The sequence below is a fragment of the Hyaena hyaena genome, unplaced genomic scaffold (assembly GCF_003009895.1).
Source record: "Hyaena hyaena isolate Hyena2069 unplaced genomic scaffold, ASM300989v1 scaffold_65, whole genome shotgun sequence".
NCBI lineage: Eukaryota > Metazoa > Chordata > Mammalia > Carnivora > Hyaenidae > Hyaena > Hyaena hyaena.
This window is the reverse complement of record NW_024080697.1, coordinates 1,015,410-1,040,154: the sequence shown is the minus strand read 5'-3', so window position 1 is coordinate 1,040,154 and position 24,745 is coordinate 1,015,410. Positions and strand designations below refer to the sequence as shown.

At 51.8% G+C, this 24,745-nt stretch overlaps 1 protein-coding gene across 1 annotated transcript in view; it reads left to right on the top strand.

Moving 5' to 3' along the window:
- LTBP2 (latent transforming growth factor beta binding protein 2) overlaps positions 1–22,317 on the top strand; it is a 103,817-nt gene extending 81,500 nt beyond the window's left edge. Inside the window, 19 exon segments of the mRNA XM_039232223.1 lie at positions 3,367–3,486; positions 8,586–8,705; positions 9,778–9,900; positions 10,125–10,250; positions 10,627–10,752; positions 11,766–11,888; positions 11,984–12,109; positions 12,505–12,627; positions 13,317–13,448; positions 13,749–13,874; positions 14,447–14,590; positions 15,434–15,625; positions 15,746–15,829; positions 16,506–16,634; positions 16,949–17,086; positions 17,172–17,339; positions 17,615–17,896; positions 18,867–19,016; positions 19,468–22,317. Coding sequence (XP_039088154.1) covers positions 3,367–3,486; positions 8,586–8,705; positions 9,778–9,900; positions 10,125–10,250; positions 10,627–10,752; positions 11,766–11,888; positions 11,984–12,109; positions 12,505–12,627; positions 13,317–13,448; positions 13,749–13,874; positions 14,447–14,590; positions 15,434–15,625; positions 15,746–15,829; positions 16,506–16,634; positions 16,949–17,086; positions 17,172–17,339; positions 17,615–17,896; positions 18,867–19,016; positions 19,468–19,613 — 2,678 coding nt within the window. The 3' untranslated portion in view covers positions 19,614–22,317.
- Positions 22,318–24,745: the final 2,428 nt, after the last annotated feature.

Sequence of the window (24,745 nt, the reverse complement as noted above, 5' to 3'; positions counted from 1 at the left end):
GCACGGCGAAGGAATGGGGATAGCAGGGAGTATTCCAGAGAAAGGGGATCATTTCTGCAGAGGGCAGAGTAGTGACCAAGCCTGGCAGGCTCTGGGAATAATGACAAATCCAGTGTGACTGGGAACGTGTGGTCTGTGGAGGAAGTGGCAGGAGCTGGGGCCAGTTTGGGAAGTCTTGAGTGCCAGGCTGAAGGGTTTGGACCCCATCCTGAAGGCAGTGGGTGGCCAGTAGAGGTTTACAAGCAGAAGGTGGCAATGCACTCGGCTGGGTCTCAGGGAGGTGACTCAGCAGCACTGGCAGGTGTAGGTCAGAGGCACTGCTCTCCGCAGGCCCAGCCTGCGGCACCGGCCGGGGACAGGCAGTGGCCGCTGCAGGAAATGGTGTCACCAGTCCAGGATGTCTCTGCCAGCCCCAGCAGCTGGGGAGGGAGCTCAAGGTCAGCCTCACTGCTTCACCCAGTGGGGCTTGGCTGTCCCTTGATGGGTCCTTATTCAGGATAACATCCACTTTCTAAATCCTGCCAATCTTATAAAGCAACATCTCATTATTAAATTATGTATGAATTATTGCATTAACTTATACAATGAATTAATATAAATTATAACAATTTCTAGAATTAAAATTAATATAATTGTTATACATTGTTTGGATATTAAATAATTTTTATATTTTATTTCTCTATTTTGAGAGCGGGAGAGAGCAGGGGAAGCACAGAGAGAGACAGGGTCCCAAGCAGGCTCCACACTGCCAGCAAGGGCCTGATGCAAGGCTCAAACTCACAAACCCTGAGATCATGACCTGAGCTGAGATCAAGAGTCAGACGCTCAACCAACTGAGCTACCCAGGTGCTCCTAAGTATTTTTTTTTTTTTTACAAATAGTTTATTGTCAAATTAGTTTCCACATAACACTCAGTGCTCATCCCCATAAGTGTCCTCCTCTATGCCCATCCCCCGCTCCTAAGTATTTTTTAAAACATTTACTTTACAGGGCGCCTGGGTGGCTCATTCAGTTAAGCATCCAACTTCGGCTCAGTTCATGATTTTATGGTTCATGAATTCCAGCCCCACATCGGACTCTGTGCTGTCAGAACAGAGCCTGCTTCAGATCCTCTGTCTCTCTCTCTCCCTGCACCCCCCAGCTGGTTCTCTCTCTCTCTCTCTCTCAATAAATAAACAAAACTTTAAAAACAACATTTACTTTACTAATAAATATGAGCATCTCTTCATACATTAGCCTTGGGGTTTCTGATCTGAAAATTGCTTGTTCCTATTTTTCTGCTCAGTTTTCCAGTGGCTGCTGGTTTTCCCTGTGGCTCTTTGGGAGTTCCTTATATACTCCAGATTCTTGCCTGGGTTTAGATATTGCAAGTCTCTCATTTCATCCTCTGTTAACCTTATCCACCTGTCCTTTTTAACAGAAATCTGTAATTCTAACATATTGAAATTCACCTTTTGGCCTTATTTTTTATGCTTTTAGGGCTTTATTTAAGAAGCCCTTCCCCATCCCAAGGCCACAAAGATATACTTGCATGCTTTCTTTCATAAAAGTTAGTTTCACCTTTTATAGTATGTTTTAAAATTTGTTTAATGTTTTATTTCTGAGAGAGAGAGAGAGAGACAGCGTGAGCAGGGGAGGGTCAGAGAGGGAGGGAGACACAGAGTCCGAAGCAGGCTCCAGGCTCTGAGCTGTCTGTCAGCACAGAGCCCGACACGGGGCTCAAACCCATGAACCGCGAGATGATGACCTGAGCCAAAGTCGGACGCTTAACCGACTGAGCCACCCGGTCTGTGGGCTCTTCATCAAGTACCCACGTGTGGCTCTGCCTCTGGGTTCTCTTTCCTCTTTCACTGGGATCCCAGCTTCTCAAAGTGAGGACAAGTTATCTGAGAAATGCCCTTAGAGTTATTACAGTGAAGGGTCCAGTACTGCAAGGGTAGAATTCCTGGATGTGGGCCTGGGGGTGTGAGTTTTACCCCTTCTGCCAATGATGCCGCTGGGCACTACAGTGTTATAGAGTACCACCCAGAGGAAAACACTGTCTGTAAACAAATGATTAGTATTTCATTCATGCAACAGGCATTATTTGGGGTTCTGTGCTGGACATTAGGGACATTGGGATAATAAGAGACATTCTCAGCAGTACGGGGAAAAAGCAAGTAAATGAACAGTCACTACTTGGCTGCGTCCTAAGGGAACCCTGGGAAGGGACATATGGGGTGGAGGGGAGAGGTCAGCCTCACCTGAGAGATGAGTAGGAGGCAGCCAAGCTGGTGGGCAGGAAGCCACTCTGGGCAGGCCAGCAGGACATGCCCGAGCTCAGGAGTAGGCTGAGGCTCGGAGGTAGGCACCAAACAAGCAGAAGCAGACAAGGACCAGATCATGAAAGATCGCACATGCCAGGCCTCGGAGATCAGATTTTATATGGTAGATTTAATGCTAGAATAATAATAGCTAACATTTCTTCAGTGCTTTCCCTTTGTCAGGCAGGCGCTGTGCTGGACCCTTCACTCGGATTATCTCATTTGATCTGCCTAGGGACCCCCATGAAGTGTTTGAACCAGCGCTGGGGATTGGGGGATGGGAGGTGGGGAGGGGGCAAAGGTAAATCGTCCATTGATTTGACTGTGGGGACAAGGAATAGGGGGGGGGCCGGAGCAACCTCGAGTGGATCAATTGAACCAGTGGGGGTAGGACGCTGCTGACCATTGAGGCCAAGAAAGATACTCCAAGTGGAGACATTTGTATGAACAAAGGCTTGGTGGCAGACCGGTGGGGATCAGCAAACACAGCAAGGCTGGGGCCAAGTGGCAAAGGCCTTGTGAGCCATACTGAAGCAGCAGGGAACCCCAAGGGGGATTTAAGCAGGGGAGTCACACGACCAGGGTCAGGCTTTTGAGCCACCTTGGGACACCAGTATGCTTTGGGACAGTGGAATAAACCACTTCAGTAGATCCATGGCTGCCTAAGATGCTATCTCTCTGGCTGCTTAATCCCTAACCTGTAAGAACACCCTTAAGGACTCCAGCATCAGACCTTCAGAGGGTGCCCTGGGGTTAGAAGGGGGCTTTACTGGTCCCTTCAGATCATGCCATGTGGACTGTCATCTGTCCTCAAGACCAGCCTTTACCTCAGGGTGAGAAGACAGCTTTGAGAGTTCCCAAAGATACTCTCAAAGGGCCCTCAGAATTTGCAGGGGCCTGAGCTAGATCAGTCTCAGACCTGGCATAAGAGCCTCCCACCAATCATGGCTGCAGCAAGGATGCTTTTCCTGCCTGGCCCTCAGCATGGGCAACTTGTCCTGGGCCTCTGAAGGGATGGCCCAGGACCCCTGCACTAACCCAGGACTTTCCTGTGTGTTCACAGACATAGATGAGTGTGAGCAGCCAGGGGTGTGCAGCGGGGGACGATGCACCAACACTGAGGGTTCATACCACTGCCAGTGTGACCAGGGCTACATCATGGTCAGGAAGGGACACTGTCAAGGTAAGAAATGGGATATGGGAGGGCTGCTGGCCGCCCTACCGTCTCTTGGTCCCTCCCCAGGGCCCCCCACAGCAGGGGGGCACAGCAACTTTATATGCATGAGACCCTGGGAATATCCCTCTGTACACCTCTTCCCCTTGCCTGAGTCACACTGCTCCCCTATATGACAGAGGAGAAACCGGTCTGTCTGGGAGGTGTTTGTGGCCTCATCCATGACCTAGTTGCTACAGCTTCTTGGGCTGGGAGCTCCTTGGGGCTGGACCTGATAAATGTCCCGCATTGGACAAATGTAAGCAAATGCTAGCTGAATGAGTGAATGAAGAATGATTGATGGATCCCCAACCCTTGCTGCCTTTCCCAGGCCCTGCCAAGAGGTGGCTGTGACACTGCCAATTAGTCTCCCCACAGACTGGCTTGAAGCTGCCACTATCACGCCAGCTCTTGGCAACTTCCCATTACCACCTCCTTGCCAGGCTGGGGAGGGCAAATGCTTAAAAGAGACCTGGGTTATGTGTTAAGACTGGTGGAGACAGGAATAAATGAGGGTAAATCAGGGCTCTCTCTGGAAAGAAATCCTGTCCTGGATCTGAGGTTAGGGCCAGACACCTCTCAGCCTCCAGGCTCTTCCTGGCAAGGACTTGCCTGATTGTACAGGGTCCTGGAGGTGAGGGAAGAGCTTGTGAAGGGAGGATGTGCCTTCCCAATGCCATTAGCAGGGAAGCTAGGTCCAGAGTCCTAGAAGGTCTTACTTAGCAAAGGGGAGAGGTGGCTGGGGGTGTAGGACAGACAACTCTCTATCTGCACCCCCAGGGTGTCATGTTCTCATCTCAATGCCTCCCTCTTGGTGATTTCCCTTTCATACTCTGGCCTACACATGACCAAAGCCAGAATGCTCTCTCTTGTCCTCATAAGGATGATAGAGTCAGACAGCCTGGCATTTTCCAGGAGAATGGAGAGTTGATGGGGGCCTACTATGTGCCAGGAGGTGTCCTCGTACTTGACAGATTACCTCTTTCAAGCATCAAAACATTACATTTTTTAAAATGTTTTAATGTTTTTTTTTATTTTTGAAAGAGAGAGAGAGAGAATGCAAGCAGGGGAGGTGCAGAGAGAGACGGAGACACAGAATGTGAGGCAGGGTCCAGGCTCCAAGCTGTCAGCACAGAGCCCAACACAGAGCTCGAACCCATGAACCATTAGATCATGACCTGAGCCAAAGTCAGACACTTAACCGACGGAACCACCCAGGTGCCCCAGACAACATTACAAATTTGACATTAGACTTTATCAAAAAGAAAAGCAAACCCAAAGGAGATGAACCAAGAAAATTCCAGGACATTAAAACAGATCATATTTATACACACCAGTCCATGTTAAGGGCAGAGGCTCTGTAGAGACAGGCCTGGGTTTGGCTCTTGTCTTGACATCTTAAAATGGAAACCATAAGCCCATCTCAGAGGTTCTTGTGAGGACCAAGTAAGCTAATATACACAACAAGACCTTCAGTGAATAGGGGGGAATGTTTCTATCTGAAGGCCCCATTCTTTTTCACCTCTAGACCCCCTTACACCACAGTCCACACCTCCACGTTGTCCCCTTCCCTTCTGGAGGAAAAGTTCGAGACACACCTCGGCTGGGAGGTCAAGCTGAGTTCCTGGCCCAGGGCAGACATTCAGTCTGCTGAAAGAAAAGCTGATGTAGCCTGCACACTTCTCCAGGTTTCCATCAGTAACCACAGACCCAGCCGTCACCCTGGGAGCCCAGTCAATTTCCGCCTCCCCGCCCTTTCTTCTCACTCCAACTGAGAAACCACTCTCTCCACTTACATTCAGTGTCTCTGGTGGAAGGCCTGAGAGCTCTGGACAGCGGCCCATCCAAAGTTTCAATGGCATTTCCGTCATGCCAGAAACTCTGGGTTCCCACGGAAAGGGGTTGGATCCCCTTGCAGGTTCCAGAGCTTTGCTGTGCCCCCAACCACGTTCCAGGTCTCCTGAGCTTCTGGCCCCTGACTGAGCGCCCTCCCCTCCCACCCTGTGCTCTCACAAGGAATGGGGATGGGCACCTTACAGTTCCTCATGCAAAGAACGAAGCCCTGGTTAGGGAAGACCCAGGATCCTCCCAGTGTACAGGCAAGTTGGCAAGCTGGTCCCTGGGGTGCCTGTTTCCCTGGGGCCTCTGGGGTCTCTTCAGAACCTCATACCAATAATGTATGAAGTTTCGGTCATGTGGGCTCATTCTTTGGTCAGCAACATTGGTTGAGTACCAGCCTTGTCCCAGCCATGGGCTAGGAATATAACAATGAGACCAATAGCTCCTGTCCCCAGCTACCCCGGTATTAGAGCTCAGCAAAATATACAATAATTTTAGATTTAAATTCAAACCCTAGACTAGGGAGAAAAAAATCTAGCTCTAGTCCACATACCAAGGGGTTGGTGGAACAGCTTCAAGATATCTGGTGACATTAGAGCCTTTGCCCTTAACACGGACTGGTCAGAAGTAAAATCTACTTCATCCGGAATCTTTATCTGGCTCCTTTCGATGGGCTTGGCAGATGGCTCTGTTACATGCACTCCCATTTGGGAGAGGCTTTCCTTGGTTCCTGGGGTGACTAAGGGCTGCTTTGATCTTCTGTCTTCCCTCTCACATTGCTGACAGACCTCCCACATACAATAATCACTGGCTGGGGCTCTGATCTGAGGAAGGAAGCCAGCAGTGGTGTGCCGGGATAGACTACGTTGTGCTGCATTAACAAGCGACCCCAGGCTTCATGACTTAGAACACAGCAAGGTTGACATCCGATCAATGCTACGTGTCCGTCATGGGTCAGCTAGGGATCCTGCCTCATGTTTCTTCCCTCTAGAACTAGCCTAAAGGAATAGCCAGCCTCTTGAATGTGGCCAGTCTTCATGGAAGAAAGGAAGAGTTGCTCACAATTATGCCTTGGTCCATAAATTATAGCACATCATAGCTCATCAGACAGCACTAGTGCCCTAGTCCGACCCAAAGAACCAAGAGGTATGGGACGCCTGGGTGACTCAGCCAGTCAAGCATCTGACTCTTGATTTCAGCTCAAGTCATGATCTCACAGTTTGTGAGTTCAAGCCCCATGTCAGGCTCTGCACTGATGGCACAGGGCCTGCTTGGGATTCTTTCTCTCCCTCTCTCTCTCTGCCCCTCTCCCACTTACATTGTATGCATGCTCTCTCTCTCTCTCAAAATAAATAAACTTAAAGAGAGAAAGAACCAGGAGGCACAAGCCTACTCTGGCCCAGCAGGGGGAAAGCTGGACTATTTAGTAAACAGGGTCAGTACCAAGAGTCTCCTGATGCCCAGCATAGGACACTTTGTGCAACACCTCCACAGATGTGCCCAGAAGGTTTGGGGTAGGAGAGACATCAGGGCTGTTTTCTCCTGGTAAATCTAATCTCCTTCTTACACTACCTGATCCCTGTAGGAGAGATCCAAAGATTTCATTTTTCCTCAGTGTGGTCTTAAAAAAGGGTCCTCACCTCTCTCTTTATCTCCTGAAGCAATGATTGCTTATCATTCCCAATGGCTTTGCCCATCCTTCTTCTGGTACCTCAGCTAAGGTCCCCAGAGCATGGTGTTGGCAACTTTCTCCTGAGGGGCCAAAGTTGGTGGTCCTAGATGCTTCAGTCCTCCTCTTCTGTCTCATTCTCTCCATCTCTGTCTTTTCAGAAACCCTTAGAATAGGTTAGCCCAGTGTCACCACAACCCAACCAGCGGCTCTTAGCTACCCTCTTTCTAGAGATGAACCTCATCTCAGTGTCCTCAAGATTGCCTCGGGGTCTGGGTATTTCCTTGCAGATACCCACCTGAATAACTACCTGCCCTCTCTATACCTTCCTCTTCTGGGCCCTCAGGGTGAAGTTTTGGCCTTGAGAGGGCCCGGGTGCCCTGGGACAGAGGGCTTTGATGTGGCCTGACTTCTGCAGACCAAACAACCTCAGAGGAGAATCATTTTCACTCTCCACCTCAGGGCCCGTATCCTGTTCTGTCACAGCAGCTGCTGGCTTTCGTCCCTTTGCAGAAAGCCTGTGTTCTGACCCTTGGCCCGGCCGCCTGCATTTCCTCCATGGGTGCTGAGCAGGTCTTCCTCTTGGGCAGTCGAGCTTCTGAATCTGCACAAGCTGGTGGACTTCCTCCAGGAGAATGACACTACCCATTTGGGAACAGTAAATCCTCTCGTTTCCTCTGGAGCTCAGTCAGTCTGTCTGTCACAAATAGTGACTGGCAGCCTCCAAATTGAGCCGGAGGCACATAGTGTCTTCCTGCAGTCCTGACCCAGAGTGTAATCCCTGTGTTATGACCTCCCTAAGTCAGCCCAAGTCCCCTGTGTGCCTTGAATTCTGGATATGCCAGGTCGTATCAGGAAGAACCCTGCCTGCAGTTCCTGGGAGCAAGATCTCTGTCCTCCTCCTTGCTGCCCAGGCTCATCCTTTCTGACTCTCCCCCGAATCTCAGCAGGGTGGCTGCTGGGAGCCCTACATGGTTCTCACCTGGAACAAAAGTCTCTGCAGCCAAGAAGCCTTGCCAGCCTCCACTCTTGACTCTGCATCAGCCTCAGGGCTGGTCTGTGGCACATCCGAGATTGGGGGTCATCCTCAGTCCTCATTTCCTGGTGCAGGGAAGCCCATTTTGCCGTCATTGCCCAGCTGGCGGTCTATTCTGGGCTCTCTGGGACCTGCTGTACTAAGCATGTACAACCCAGTAATGTAAAGGAACAGGATTCCCCAAGGCAGATAGGAAGGCCCTTCCCAAAAGTCCAGCTTATGAAGTAGAGCTCTCCCACCCTCCCAGAGCTGTGGTGACCACAGCCTCTTGCCCCACCCAGGGAGTCTCCCTTTCTAAAGTTCTTCTGTCTCTCTCTCTTGTCCAGGACAGTGGGTGGGAGGTGAGCTGGGAACACCAGACAGCACTCACTTTTTCCTAGTTTCCATCTGTACAGAAACGGCATCCCTCCCTCTCCCCCATCTGCCTCCCCCACCAAGGGCAGGGTCAAGGATTTGCTTCCTCACAGATCTACCCATGTGCTGCAGTTCCCAGGGATGACCAAGGGAGGGGATGTTATTTTGCAGATATCAACGAATGCCGTCACCCTGGCACCTGCCCCGATGGGAGATGCGTCAACTCCCCCGGCTCCTACACTTGCCTAGCCTGTGAGGAGGGCTACCGGGGCCAGAGCGGGAGCTGTGTAGGTGAGGGCTGCTCACCAAGGCAGGAAGAGGGCTGTTTGGCCTTGGGACCTCTGGTTGAGCCCACACACAGGGAGGGAAGCAGATGGGCAGGGGGAAGTGGCTTGGAGGCAATTGTCTTCCATAACCTGGCTGGGTTCCCACATGATGTTGGGCATGAGATGGGTGTGCTTCAATTACTGGTGCTCTGCCCTCTGAATCAGCTTGGGTGGGGGCCTCTTGGTTCCTTGTCCATAGCTACCCAGGAGCTACAGCCCAAGGTTCCAAAAGCTTCTGTGGCTGGATCCTACAGGATAGAGTGAGTTGCCAAGAATCTTAGGAAAAGGCTGACTCTGGTGGTGTGAGCAGGCAGCCGAGTCCTTCTATGGCCCCTAGGGAGGAGGGTCTTCTGCTTTTCTGCATCTCAATAGCAATATCTAAACAGGAACACCTAACTCAACAGTGGGTGCTCTGCTCCCTACAGAGGGGGGTACATGTCAGCTGTAGGAAGAATGTTCTTTCCCATCAGTCCTATCAGGAAGAAAGGCCCAGGGTTCAGAATGCCTGGAGGGACTAAACTGAATAAATACCTTGAGGCTCTGGAGAGGGCAGGCATTTCCCAGGCCCGAGAGACTCCAGTCAGCCACCCAGGCATAGACTGGCTTCTCTCTGCATTGCCCACTCACCTATTGCAGCTGATTGTTGGGCTGGGAATGTGGAATCCCACCAGTTTGGTTGGCAAATAGGAGGTCAGAAAGGTCCAGATCCACTGTAAGGGGAGCCAAGGGTCTTGGACTTTTCATTCCAGATGTCCTCAGACGGGCCAAACCAGCCCCAGTGCTGGGGAACCTGGCCTCCTTTCCTAGGACATGCACAGTGCTATGTGTTACCAGATAGAGCTGCAGTGGGCTCAGGTGGGAAGGGCACCCTGCCCTAAACTAGGTGGGTGGGGCCAGGAGCAGGAACAACCTCATGGCCTCCCCAGGGTGGCCATGCTGACTTCCTGGCCTCATAACTGAGATGCCCTAAGCCTGACAGTGGGGGCCACATGAAGGAGAGGAGGCCAGGCTGCCATCTTGGACTTCTCTTCCAACAGATGTAAATGAGTGTCTGACCCCTGGGGTCTGCGCCCATGGAAAGTGCATCAACCTGGAGGGCTCCTTTAGATGCTCTTGTGAGCTGGGCTACGAGGTCACCTCAGATGAGAAGGGCTGCCAAGGTACATGGATGCTGAAGCGCCCTTCCTCCCTGCAAACCCTACAGCTCCTTCCCTCTGCACACCCACCCCTCATCCAGCCCTGGTCCCACATCCCTGACCATCCGATGCAACCACACATCCTGCCACCACCCGTCCTTCCCCCTCCCCCTGCCCACCTGTCGTTCCGTCTGTCCTGGCATGTCTGTCCTGCTGAGTCCCACACAGAACCCAATGGCCTGTTTCAGATGTCGACGAGTGTGCCAGCCGGGCCTCCTGCCCCATGGGCCTCTGCCTCAACACCGAGGGCTCCTTCACCTGCTCGGCCTGCGAGAGCGGGTACTGGGTGAATGAAGATGGCACTGCCTGCGAAGGTAAACCTAGGGAGGGGCTGGCAGAGGGGGATCAAGAATATAGGCCTTCTTACCCCCCAAAGAACACTCCGTTTGTCCCCCAGCTTTGAGCTGATGCTGGGGGGTCTCCAGACTAGACTAGAGGACCCTATGAATGGACTTGGCCCCAAGGAGAGCATCTCTTGTCATCATCCCCAAGTTTGGAGGTGAGGACAGGAGGAAAAAAAGGGAGTCGCAGAGACAGGAGGGAAGCTGATAGTAGAGCTGCTCCCAGAGCATTCTGGGGAGAGGCTGCCAGGGCTGCCCTATAGGCCGTGTGTGTGGGGAGCTTCCTGCCTTGACAGGTAGAGGGAGCTCTCCCAGGCCCACAGGGTGACTGGCTGGCTGTCTGCCCCAGACCTGGACGAGTGTGCCTTTCCGGGAGTCTGCCCCTCAGGAGTCTGCACCAACGCTGCCGGCTCCTTCTCCTGCAGGGACTGTGGGGATGGTTACCGGCCCAACCCCCTGGGCCACACCTGTGAAGGTGAGCACTCCCTTCCCCCACCACCATGAGGGAGGGAGCACAGATGGGGTGCAGGAGACTACCTCACCACCCTTAGAGAAGGGAGTGACCAGACGCAGCAGGGATTGCTTGCAGGCCAGGGGCCCCTCTGGCTACCTTGGACTGGCTAGCTGAGGACACCTACTCTCACCCTTCCCTCGTCAGCAGCTGGGAAGGCAATTCCAAATCTGGTTCTAGTGGGCCAATGAGCCACTGGATCACGGGCTTCAGGGGAGTTTGTTCCACATGAAGCTTCGTGGGTTCTTTGTAAGGGGGGAAGCTGGGACCGTATTTTGGAAAATATCAGCCTGTACCAGGCACTCTGTAGGCCTACTTAAAGAACCTGGTTCCTGGTATCTTCTTAGGGTCTCTGTATGTTTCCTTCACTTGTTTTACCACTGCTTCTCAGAAAAACTAAGCCGTCGCAGCCATGGTAAGGTAGTGGATTTGGACACTGTAGGCCAAGGTTGCTGGGAGAGGCCAAGTGTCCCCGGGGTTGCTGTGTGGGCAGCTGGAGAGGCCCAGCCAGAGGCTGCTGGGCTAGGGCAGAGCTGGAGGGAGCCGCAGGCACACTGCTTCCCCAAGGATCTCTCGCCGGCTCCTCCTAGCTGTGCTTTTTTTTTTTTTTTTTTTTTATTTATTTTTGAGAGAGAGAGAGAGAGAGAGCGAGCAGGGGAGGGTCAGAGAGAATCCAAAGCAGGCTCCAGGCTCTGAGCTAGTTGTCAGCACAGAGCCCGCCGCGGGGCTCGAACCCACGAACCGTGAGATCATGCCCTGAGCTGAAGTCAGATGCTCAACCGACTGAGCCACCCAGGCGCCCCCCAGCTGTGCTGCTTTATAAGGGGATGCGCCCCCTATGGGTCCAGACTCCTCAGGCAAGGGACTGGTCCTCTGGAGACCTCCCTGTTGGTTCTTGTCCTTGGGGGTGGGGGGATGGGGGGAGGGCGGGGGAGGGTGCTGCCACGGGCTGCCTTCCACCTTGTGTGACCCTGCAGATGTGGATGAGTGTGAAGACTTCCAGAGCAGCTGCCTGGGAGGCGAGTGCAAGAACACGGCTGGCTCCTATCAGTGCCTCTGTCCCGCAGGCTTCCAGCTGGCCAATGGCACCGTGTGTGAGGGTGAGTGGCTCTGGATCCCCAGCAGGAACGTGGACGATGAGTGTGGGGGCGAGGGGGCAACATGCCTGGGAGACACCACACCTACCTTCTTGCAGATGTGGACGAGTGCGTGGGAGAGGAGTACTGTGCGCCCCGTGGCGAGTGCCTCAACAGCCATGGGTCCTTCTTCTGTCTCTGTGCCCCAGGCTTCACCAGCGCAGAGGGGGGCACCAGCTGCCAGGGTGAGAAGCCAGCTTAGCCATGTCCACTTTCCAGCAGCAGGGGGCGCTGGAGGCTATGTCTAGACTAGAAATAAAGTGCTCCTGGCCCCACCCAGGGATGGGAGGTGGGAGGCTGAGAGAGGGAGCCAGGTTTCAAGAAGGCACTCAACAGGGCCTCTCCATGATATCTATGACAGACATGTGCCATCTGAACCCTTTGGCTGTCACCTTGCTGTCCTCGGTAGTGCCCCAGTTCTGGGGCTCCTCCCCCAGCCTGGCCTCTGGCCTCCAGCTCCCGACTCTTCCTCAGATCTTCTAGCTCTTCCCTAACCTGAGGCACTCTCTGGCTCTCCTTTGGACTACTTAGGGCCCCAGAGACCCATGGCTGGGTCTGCTGACAGATGTCTCTATTCTAGATGTGGACGAATGTGCAGTCACAGACCGGTGTCTGGGAGGACACTGTGTCAACACCGAGGGCTCCTTCAACTGTCTGTGTGAGACAGGCTTCCAGCCCTCCCCAGAGAGTGGGGAATGTGAGGGTAAGGTCTCCAGGGGGGAGTGGACAGGGCTCTGCCCACGTCTGCCCACCTCTACCCCTGCCTGGTCCTCAGCTCCCTGGGACCAGGATCTGCAGCTTGCAGAAAGCAGAGCACTTTCCACAGGCCAATCATGCAATGGAGAATGTGTTTATTGAGCGTCTGCTGACTCCGGGCATATCCACGGATGACAAAATGAAGACCATCATGAGCCTTGTGCTAGCAGAGCACACAATCTAGTTTTTAAAGCCAAATTGATCCAATAGGCATTTATTAAACATCTGCTAGGTTCAATGTCTTTTGCTAGGGCAAAGTAGACAGTTGTGGACAATCTTCAAATTGCAAGGGAGACAGATATGAAGACAATCTTCTGTAGCACTCTTTGGTGAAGATTGTATATAAAAAGAGGCATAAACTACTCTGCCATAGGGAGAAGGGGGTGAAGGAAAAAATATATTACAGAAGCCTACGCACTCGGTGCTTTCCTAAACAGCATAGAATTGTCTTCCTAGATGCTCATCCCTACTGGGTCAGGAGAAATGATCCTGAACTTAAGGTTTGGAGTTGAGCACAGTAATCTGGGACAGATCAAGGACCCCAAAGGTTGTGGAGCATGACCTTGTAATGCCAAAAAGGTGGGGCCAAAGCAGTAACCTGCCCCCTTCTGCCCCCTCTCTTGGCTCTCGGGACAGATATTGACGAGTGTAAGGACTACGGAGATTCGGTGTGTGAGGGCAGGAGGTGTGAGAACAGCCCTGGCTCCTACCGCTGTGTCCTGGGCTGCCAGCCTGGCTTTCACCTGGCTCCGACCGGAGACTGCATCGGTGAGTAGGAATGGGGAGTCGGAGGCAGGAGGGCTGAGGGCTCCTATCTTTCACGTATCCAGCTGAAAATTGCTTTCTACTGAGGACACTGTTTCTGCAGTTTTGAAGTTTGCTGTTTGAAGTCTGCATATTTTCCAAAGAGCAGGGCTTACACAAAAACTGAAGAGGAACGTTAATGTTAGAGTGTTCTTGTCCTGTGTTTAGAAGTCACTTTTTATGGACATTGGTGTCAATAGACCAAGTATTCTCAGCAAACAGAGCAAGAGTGCACCCTACACCCTAGTCCCCACTGTCCCACAGACATAGACGAGTGTGCCAACGACACCATGTGTGGGAGCCACGGCTTCTGTGACAACACTGACGGCTCCTTCCGCTGCCTCTGTGACCAGGGCTTCGAGACTTCGGCCTCCGGCTGGGAATGTGTTGGTGAGAAGCCTGCAGGCTAGCCAGCCTCTAGGCCAGGGAACGGGAGGCCCTTGGGCCAATCTCCACACTTTGACTGTCCTGGATAGAGGACCTAGGGCCCTCCTCCTGAAATGTTTAAGGTCACACGACTCCATAATAGGTCCTCACAGAGTGGGCAAGGAAGGGGGGTTGCAGCTCCACCCTATAGCGGGCAGCGTGACCAGGCTGGTAGGAGAAACAGGACCATGTTCTGGCAGCAGCGGGAGCAAGCATATTAGCGAAGGCGCACCCCCTTCTCCGGAGACCTCAGGGTCTCAGGAGGCACATCTGGAGAATGTGCACGGAGGGAGGAACCCTTCCTCCGTGTCCATTTAATGACCCTTTCCTGCCACCCTTCTCCTCCTCTCTCCCTTCCCATGTCCTCTGTTCATCTGTTCTTCCTTCCTGCTGGGTCCCTTCTGCTCTTCTCCCAAGACCTAGTCTGTTTCTTTTGCGGGGAAGAGAGGAGGATCTGTCCAGTGGGCTGGAGGCAGGGGGGCAGGGGGCACAGGCTGCGTCTTCTCCACCCACAAGCCTGTCCTCGTGCCTGGCAGACGTGAACGAGTGTGAGCTCATGCTGGCGGTGTGTGGGGCGGCGCTCTGTGAGAATGTGGAGGGCTCCTTCCTGTGCCTCTGTGCCAGTGACCTGGAGGAGTACGACGCTCAGGAGGGGCACTGCCGCCCTCGGGTGGCTGGAGGTGAGCATCCCCCATACTCTACCCCGTTGTCTCGTATAACCACTCTGCGGCCTACAAAGCACTTCCGCTGCTCTAGCTGCTGGGAAGGAGGCTGGGCCGGGCCCGGGGCAGTGTGGGCAAGGGTACCACTTAGGAACGCAGTGCAGCAGGGGAAGGAGTCGAGTGCAACAAATGTCTAGACAAGAGGTGTGTCCGTCCCAGGCCAGGGAATGTCTAGGGGGCTCGGGAAGCCCTGATGCCAACTGAAGGTACCCAAGGATCTCAGATTGAGCCTCACAGGGGCCCCAAGGAGCCCTTTGGTGAGGGAGGCCTTGAAGCTAAGCCTCCCTCTCTCCTGCTCACTCCACCCCTGAGCTGCCGGGTCCAGCCTATCATCCCGGCCTGGACTAGGACTCAGCTGGCCTCCTCTGACTTGGGGAAAAGAAAACAGGACCTGGAACAGGCAAGATGGGAGGGGCTGGAGTGCAGTATTAGCTGAGGAGTGAGGAGGACTTCCTGTATGGTTATGCCAAGGACTGAGGCACTCCCTATGGTGGGGGATGGCAGGGTGGTATACCAGAAAGAACAGGGGCTTGGGGGCCAGAATAACAGGGGTCAGTGCCACTTAGTAGCTGGTGGCTGTGGCAAGTCACTTAGTTTTTCTAAGTCTCAACTGCCTCATCTGTAAAAGGGGGTGATAATATAAAGCTGTTGAGAGCATCACATGAGATAAACACAGTAAAAGCGTGTTGTACACTGTGGAGTGCTACTATATAATCAAAACATTTTGAAAATAAACTGAAAACCTAGGGTGCCCCAGAGAGCCATGGACAGACAATAATAAAGGGTATCCATCACACACAGGTCAGAGTGTTCCTGAGGCCCCACCAGGGGACCACCCCCCAGGCCCCATCCGCATGGAATGCTACTCTGGGCAGAATGACCAGCTGCCCTGCTCCAGCCTTCTGGGCCGCAACACCACACAGGCCGAGTGCTGCTGCACTCAGGGTGCCAGCTGGGGAGACACCTGTGACCTCTGCCCAGCTGAGGACTCAGGTAAGGCCCCTCAGGGTCCTGAACCCTCAGTGTCAGCTCTGCAAGGTGACCCTAAAACAAGGGGAGAGAAGACGGGGGCAGAGCCTTTCTGTCTCTAAGCCTGGATGCCTCCTTGCACAGAGGAATTCAGCGAGATCTGCCCTAGTGGTAAAGGCTACATCCCCGTGGACGGAGCCTGGATGTTTGGACAGACCACGTACACAGGTAAACTCCCTAAAGGCCCTCCTCCCCAGACTCCACTCGCCTGAGCTGGCCCAGCCTGGTCCTCCGGGAGGTCCCCAGGGAAGCTCTGCACAAAGCCCCAGCCTCCCAGGTCCCTTCCCTGGGTCCTGTCCCGGGGCTGACTGCCTGCAGACGTGCAGCTACAAGTTCTGACCTGAGCTCCTACTGCCGGTGTCACCTGTTTCTCTGCTCTCCCGAGGCCAGACCCTCCAGAATGAACTATGACATCTTGACCAACCCAGTCCTAGGGCACAGGGACAGAGTGGGAAGTACAGCTATCCAGAGGCAGCTGCTTATCTGTCTGGCCTCACTTAGAAAACCAGAAACTTCAGGGAACTCACACTCAAAGCGGGTAGTTCTGGAAGGAGCCCTTCTACATCCTAATCCTCAAGCTGAAGAAGGAAATCCTAGAAGTAGCTTTGCTTAAGTGGTAGCTACATGCCTAGCACTATTTAAGCACCTACATATATTAACCTCTTAATCTTCAGAACAATTGTAAGAGATTAATAGTATCCAGAAATTTTTAAGTAGGAAACTGAGGCAAAGAGAACTTAAGCAGGTTGCCCAAAGTCCACTGACTAGCACCTGGCAGCACCAGGACTCACACCCATCAAGTCTAGCTCATACCGCTTCTCATCTCAGCTCTGCCCTCCCACAGATGCTGACGAGTGTGTGATGTTCGGGCCCGGTCTCTGTCAGAACGGCCGGTGCCTCAACACGGTGCCTGGCTACATCTGCCTGTGCAATCCCGGCTACCACTACGATGCCACCCACAGAAAGTGTGAAGGTGAGGACACACACCACCCCTCGCCACCCCCGCGCCCAAAGGTGAATGCTCGCCCGGCCCCCACCAGCAAGCCCCATTCTTGCTGGGAGTTCCCACTGCAAAAGGCAGGTGTGAGCTAAGGGTAGCTGGACACCTGTTAGGCATCCCTGTGGAGGGCACCCGCCCCAGACTGGGCTGGGTCAGGGGAGGAGGGGGAAGCAGGGTGCCACTTCTTCAGTATCAGTTACAAGAAAACCCCCTTCCACGAAGACGGGCCATGGGCAGGCCACCTTGGCACTGCCCCACACATCCCTTCCGCCTTTCTGCCACCACAGATCACGACGAGTGCCAGGACATGGTCTGTGAGAACGGTGAGTGTGTGAACACTGAAGGCTCTTTCCACTGCTTCTGCAGCCCCCCGCTCACCCTGGACCTGGGCCAGCAGCGCTGCGTGAACAGCACCGGCGGCACAGGTCAGTAGGTCTGGAGTGGTGGGGCAGCAGGGGTGACTGGGTCTGGGCTGGGAAACTCATGTGCCTCTGTGTGCTGTGCCACCAGAGGACCTGCCTGACCACGACATTCACATGGACGTCTGCTGGAAAAGGGTCACCAATTATGTGTGCAGCCAACCCCTGCATGGGCGCCGCACCACCTACACAGAATGCTGCTGCCAGGATGGCGAGGCCTGGAGCCAGCAGTGTGCCCTGTGCCCCCCCAGGAGCTCTGGTGAGAAGGGTGACCCGTGCCTGCACGGGAGGATAGGCCCCGGGGAAGGGAAGGCCCTCACCTTGGAAGGAGGGATTCAGGAGTAGAGCAATAAGAGTGTGGCCATCTTCCATCCCTATTGTCTGGGGACAAAGCGGGGCAGGGGCACTGTCAGGAACTCCCAGGGGACACCAGTCCCAGCATGCTCCCTCTCCCGGGGAAAGGAGCCTGGGAACTGCACACCAGGCTTTAGCTACCAGGAACCTGGCAGTGTCCTCCCCCCTCCTCCCTGACAGAGGTCTACGCTCAGCTGTGCAACGTGGCCCGGATTGAAGCCGAGCGCGAGGCCGGGGTCCACTTCCGGCCAGGCTATGAGTACGGCCCTGGGCCTGAGGACCTGCACTACAGCCTCTACGGCCCGGACGGGGCCCCCTTCTACAACTACCTGGGTCCTGAGGACACCATCCCAGAGCCACCCTTCCCCAACACAGCCAGCCGCCCAGGGGACCACATACCAGTTCTTGAGTCCCCGCTGCAGCCCTCAGAACTCCAGCCACACTACGTGGCCAGCCATCCAGGTCTGTGTTGCTGCAAAAATGGGCAAGTGGCAGGCACCAAGATGGTTTCACTTCCATTCCTCCACCTACTAATCACTGCCAGTGGGGTGAGGCCGGTGTGAACACTGGGGGAGGGAAATGACCCAGCCAGCCCTCACAGGTTACTCAAGGGACAACTCCAAATGCCTGGGTCAGACCTGATCAACTCTGATGAACCAAAGAGGTACAGGACAGGACACCATCCCAACCTCAAAAACTTCCCTGTGGGAGTTGAGAGAGCAAGAGGAAGCAGGTACACTCCGGTCTGTTTTTCTCCCTCCACACCACCCACAGGGTGCAGAATAACCTGGTCTACAAGCTCAGAGTTGTGACCTGAAATGTGCATTAAGGATTTCTAGTCACTTTAAAGGCCCACTATGATAACTCAGTTCGTACATGGCACAGACCCCAGCGCATAGGACTGGGTCCTAATGAAGAAGTTAAGCCTGGCACCTGGGCAGTGGATGTGGTGGCTGCCCCAGGAACCGCCACTGCATCAGACAAAGCCTTCGTAGGGATCAGGGATACGGTCTTTCACAGGGGTTGGTACCTGCTTAAAGAGGAGAGTTAAGTAGATCTCTAAGTTTCGCTTCATGCTGAGTGAGGGTGATCCCCTTTTGCGGCCCTCTCCTCCCCACAAAAAACTGTCTAAAGACTTTAACCACCACCAACCACAAAACCAAAGCTATACAGAGACACCCACCTGCTCGGGAACCCTGGCACTGTGAAAGCAAGGAGTCTCAACCTTCCTGAAGCTGACATTTAAAGTATAGCATGTCTCCTTAATTACTTCTTAAGGGTAGTGCCTTTTGTTTTAGCATCTTTCTGTGAGGGTAAACCCTTTTGAAACCCTACCCTTAGGATTTCAAAAGGAGCAACCCTTCATAGTGGAGGGTGAGGGTCCCACTGCTAGGCACAAGGCCTCAACATCCTTCTGACTCCCTCCTACCAGAGCACCAGGCTGGCTTCGAAGGGCTTCAGGCAGAGGAATGCGGCATCCTGAATGGCTGTGAGAACGGCCGCTGTGTGCGAGTGAGGGAGGGCTACACCTGTGACTGCTTCGAGGGCTTCCAGCTGGACATGGCCCACATGGCCTGCGTGGGTAAGTTTTGATCTTGGTGGCAATGCCCAGGGAGCAAGATGGCCCTGATGGCTCCAGGCGGAAAGGTCAGACTGGCCCACGGCTCACTTAGGAATACAAGACTGAACTTGAGAGTGGAAAAACTCACTGCTGCCCCCTAGCGGGGTTGTCTGGAACCAGGCCAAGTGGTGAGAGCACCAAAGGTCTCCTGTTGTGTGAAGAAAGCCCTTTCCAGGGAGGTTCCTAGACAGAAGAAAGGCAAGGACAAGAGAGCATGGTCACTGTCCAGGGGCACGGGATGGGTTCACTACCACCTGCTTTGTGTCTCTGAGTTGCTTAGTTTGGAGCACTTACCTCAGCTCCTGGCTGTCACATGTAGGGGTCCACTGCAGGGCAGGGGCCGGGGCCTCATGAGCCCAGGACAGAGGCACCTGTGTTCCCTACAGCTCTCTCTTCCTTCCCTTCCTCTTAGATGTCAATGAGTGTGATGACTTGAACGGGCCTGCTGCACTCTGTGCCCATGGTCACTGCGAGAACACCGAGGGCTCCTACCGCTGCCACTGCTCGCCCGGTTATGTGGCCGAGGCAGGCCCCCCACACTGTACTGCCAAGGAGTAGCAGTGATGGCTCAGTGTGGGCACCTACCTGGAAATGGGCCTGGCCACAGAGGCAGGGGCCTTGAGGAGGCTTTTGTAGCTGGGAAGACACCATGAAGAAGCAGGCAGAAGGCCCTGCAGCCCAGCTTCCAGCCAGCCCCGCCTGCTACTCTCCCAGCTTAGGTTCTGGCTGTGAGCTTGTCACTGACTTCATGCTGCCATGCCCTTGCTTGGCTCAAACACCAACAAATGCTTTAATGCTTCAGCCACTGGCCATGAGGACCAGTCTGCCATCTGTCCTAGCCTTGCTATGGATGCTTACTAAAGGATGGCCCTCATCTACCCCCTCAAGCTGTGCAAACATGCAAGGTCATCTGGCCTCACATTGCAGATAACCTTTCCCAGCCATGATCCACAAACATCCTATTCCACAACTGGGTCAGAGCTTATATTTGCCCAGGGATGGTCCTTCAGTATCTCTTGAGCAGAAAAGGATTGGGGGAAGTTTGGGGAGTGACTCCAAGGCCGCCTCCCCCACACAACCATCACTTCCACTCAGCCAGTCCTGTCTGGGCCAGATTCTGCCACATCTCCATCCCGTAGCAGTTCTGGCCCCAGGGAGGGGCAGAAGATGCGCTCATCTCAGAGGACCAAGACTGACAGCAGCTTGCTGAGTATAAGAGACACGAGTGAAGGGGAACAAGGAGCCTGAGAAAGCGGAAAGGGCAATATGAAAAATATGGGGAGTTGTTAAGAAAGGAGGAGCTAGGCTTTCAACAAGTCTAAAGAAAACGTTCAGTAGCTTTGGGTAAACACTCACCATCTACCCGTGATAGCTCACGTGCACCTGAACAAGGGCTGCCACAGGACAGGGCGCCCATCTCTGAAGACCTGTATTAAATACCTACTGCTTTTTACAGGAAACAGACCTCTCCTGGGTTCTCCTTTTGTGGACACCAGTTTTGAGGCACTAAAAAATTAAGGGGTCTGTTTTCTAGCTTGTGAGCTACAGTGCAGTCTTCTGTAGGGGAAGCCAGATTTCCAGTGTTTTTTTCTATTCTCAGATGCCCCTGCCATCTTTCTGTCAAAAATGGGATGGCTGGTCTCCCTCTCAGTTTACAAGGAGAGTCCCACTCCAATGTGGGCTGGCCGGGAGTTAAAGACCATGGTGGAATAAAAAGATGTACATCTGGGCTTTTCTGGTTTTTTCATTTCCTATTAAACCAGATTTCTTTACCATGTTGGCTGTCTACATATTAGACATGAGGCTGAGCCTGCCCTCTTGCCAGCTCTGCCAATAGCCTATGATTGGGATCCCAAGGGAAAAGGTCCTTTCTTCTGAGACAAGGAAAGCTCTGTCTCTGCATTTGTCTGATGTAAGGCAATGTAGATGAACGTGCCTGAAGACATAGGGATGAATGCTATCTTAATTTTATCTGTCCTGTCCTAGCGGCTGCTCCGATTGTCAGCGACCCCGTAATAACTTACTGAACGCCGGTTATGTGCCAGACACCACACTGAGAGCTGTAAACAAACTTCATTTAATCATCCAACAATCCTACTTACTACTTTCATCCCTAACTTACAGCTGAGGAAATTGAGACACACAGGAGTTTAAACAGCTAGGTCACTCTACTAGCCCTTTTCAGCAAACAAAATATATAGTTCTTACACATGTGAAAATATTCTGGCCTTCATTCATAATAAAAGAAATGGGAATTAAAACCACACAGAGATGCTTTTTACAAATTGTCAGATTGTCAAGGATCAAAACATTTAAGACTCCTAGTTGGCAAGCATCTGATGAAAGAGGCACTCACACACAGCTGACAGGGGCGGAAACTGACACGACTTCTGAAGAGGATAATATGGCAATGTCTTTCAAAATTATAAAAGCTCTTACTTACTCTTTGAATCTTCTAGGAATTTAACCTTCAGATATTTTTCACCAAATGTGAAATGATACATGTCAGAGGTTATTTATTACAGCATTACTTGTAACAGTGAAAGATCAGAAACTATTAGTTGCCATGGAGGCCTAAAAAAGGAAAAAAAAAAAAGTGGCTCTAAATGCTTTGATAAGAAACCCAAATCAGACTAAGGGGGAAAAGGTTTTATAACAAAGTATAACATGTGCTGCTATTTATCTAAAGAAAGGGGAAGACAGCTGGGTATCTGCTGACCTCATCCTCGCCACTCTGCCTTACAGCCCACAGTTCAGAGAACTTCTTACCACTGTTCAGTACACCTGCTGGCGCTGTGCCTCCTCTCAACCCTCACCTTCCTGCTTACCCTTCCAGAAAAACCTCATGCACATATATGGGTTTCTTTGTATCAGAACACAAAGACCACCCTATGCTTGCTATTCTGCACTTTGCTTTTTTCTATATTTTCACACAAAGAGTCGTCTCACTCTATATTATAATCGTATGCTATTCCACTGAATGTACAAATCATAATTTGTAATCAGTCCCCTATTGACGGATGTTTCCAATCTCTTGCTATTTATAAGTAATGCTGTAATGAATATTCTTATATGTTATTTCACATTATATCTATGGATCATACCTGTAGGGTAAATCCTTAGAAACAACAGTGGTTTGTGGGGAGGGTGACAGGGTAGATGGGTACAGGATTGGGACTTTTCACTGTATCCCCTTTTGTGTCTTTTTGAATTTTGTACCATGTGTATTACTTTTCAAAAAAATAAAATATTTTTAAATACAGCTGCTGGCCATAGACCACTTAAATGCTCCCTTCTTCATGTATTTATCGGACAATTAAAGCCACATAATTATTTCAAAACTGTTTAAAGCAAACTTCCTTCAAACAGCCCTGCAGCATTTCTATGGAGAAATGGAAAACAGGGATCTTAAAAAAGCAACCTATAAACACCAATGCTAGATACCTAGAAAAGTAGAGGAGTTTCCTGCCTTTGAGACAAACATGCAAAATCGTAATTCTGTTGCACTGGACAGTGTCAGGTCCTGCCCACTACCAGCGGCATGATACCTGCTCCTGGCCAGCACTCGAGGGAGGGCTACACCATGTGATCAGTACTGCCCACTTCTCAATGTAAGATGCTCCTACCAAATGTCAACCCTCCATGTGACGCTTTGTAACAGAAGACCAAAAGAGGGGGTTCCAATTCTTAGAAGAAAGAGAAGTTAGAAAGTTCCTAGAAACCTACTTTAGTAGCCCTTCCTAATCTCTTACTTCTAAACCTGTTTTCTTCTAATCCCTTGTAATCAGTCAACATTCCCACACAGGGGCACCTGGGTGGCTCAGCTGGTTAAGCATCAAGTTCGGCTCAGGTCATGATCTCGTGGTTCGTGGGTTCGAGTCCTGCATCAGGCTCTGTGCTGACAGCTAGCTCAGAGCCTGAAGCCTGTTTCAGATTCTGTGTCTCCCCCTCTCTTTGACCCTCCCCTGCTCATACTATCTCTCTCTCTCTCAGAAATAAATTTTAAACAACATTAAAAAAAATTTAAAACATTCCCACACAATGAAACTAAAGGGTGGGAGGGCCACCTACAGTTTCCATACCACTAGTCACTATCACTCACATAACTGAAGAGTATGATTCCACAAGGTAAGATCTGGATGTTGAACAAAAGGCCCCCTTTTTTGAGCCAACACCAGAAAGCAGATTCACAACATAAAGCAGACACAGGGATCCCTCCTCTTTGGTTCTTGCATTAGGTCTTGCTAAAGCAACAGTGGGATGTGCTGCCCCAGACACTAACCTGTGTAAATAAAACCAGTTTTGCAACACACAGGGCCTTTCCCCTTGAAAGTACTGGGGAAGCAAAAATAAATCTTCCAATGAAGATTAGAACAGTATCAAGTTTTCATAAATGAATTGCACAGTGTGCAAAATTTGTGAAAATATCTACCGGTCTTTACTGCTTGCCAGAAAGAGGGCATCTGGTCAGAAAAGACCTGCAAAAGACCCTAAACCCATTTTACTATGCTTACTATTCATTCCAAACAAATTGCCCACTGTCCCCTGATGCTATCATTTCTCTATGCCCTGTGCTCTCCAAATTTCTACATCATCCTACTCCAAAGGAGACTCCTTGTTACCACTTCGAGGATTTTCCCGTGAGGCATTCTCAGCATAATAAAGTGAGGGGATTTCTCCCAAACCCACCCCTTCTGAAACACAGATTTCCAATTCTCCCATTAACAGCAGGTACTTCCATATAGGCATTCAAAGGACTCTGGTCCTGCCTGACCACTGCAATTTAATGGTTTATTTAGCAACAAAAGCTACCTTGCATATGCTCGTATGAATTTTAAAATCACCAAATCATGGAGCACCTGGCTGGCTCAGTCAGTGTAATATGCAACTCGTGTTCTCAGGGTTGTGAATTCAAGCCCCATGTAGGGCATACAGCTTCCTTTTAAAAATAAATGAAAATAGGGGTGCCTGGGTGGCTTACTCGGTTAAGCATATGACTTTGGCTCAGGTCATGATCTAACAGTTCGTGGGTTCAAGCCCCACATCTGGCTCTGTGCTGACAGCTCAGAACCTGGAGCCTGCTTCAGATTCTGTGTCTCCCTCCCTGTCTGTCCGTCCCCTACTCTCACTCTGTCTCTGTCCCTCAAGAATGAACATTAAAAAAAATTTTTAATAAATAAAAATAACATGTACTCCTGGGGTGCCTGGGTGCCTCAGTCGGTTGAACGTCCGACTTCAGCTCAGGTCATGGTCTCACGGTTCATGAGTTCAAGCCCCACACCGGGCTCTGTGCTGACAGCCTGGAGCCTGCTTCAGCTTCTGTATCTCCCTCTCTCTCTGCCCCTCCCCTGCTCACACTCTCTCTCAAAAATAAACAAATCTTTAAAAAAAAAAAAAAAAAAAGTGTATTCTTTAAAATAGGCTCTAACACATAAAATGTAGCAAAATCTCTTTTTAAAGAAGATGAAAAACTTAGTCTCAGCTGAAAATCTTATCAGGCCCAGGTACTGGCAGCATTTTTAGATGTCTTAATAAAGCTACACAGAGGCTCCTGTGATATGCTGCTTTCCGCCTCCTTCCATGGAAATTTGCCAAGAAAGCTGAGGTTTCTGAGCCTCCCCTGGTTTCCTCTTTGTAAACAGAACAGGCTTTCTTTCTCCAAATCCTAGGTTTTCCCATATTGAAAATAT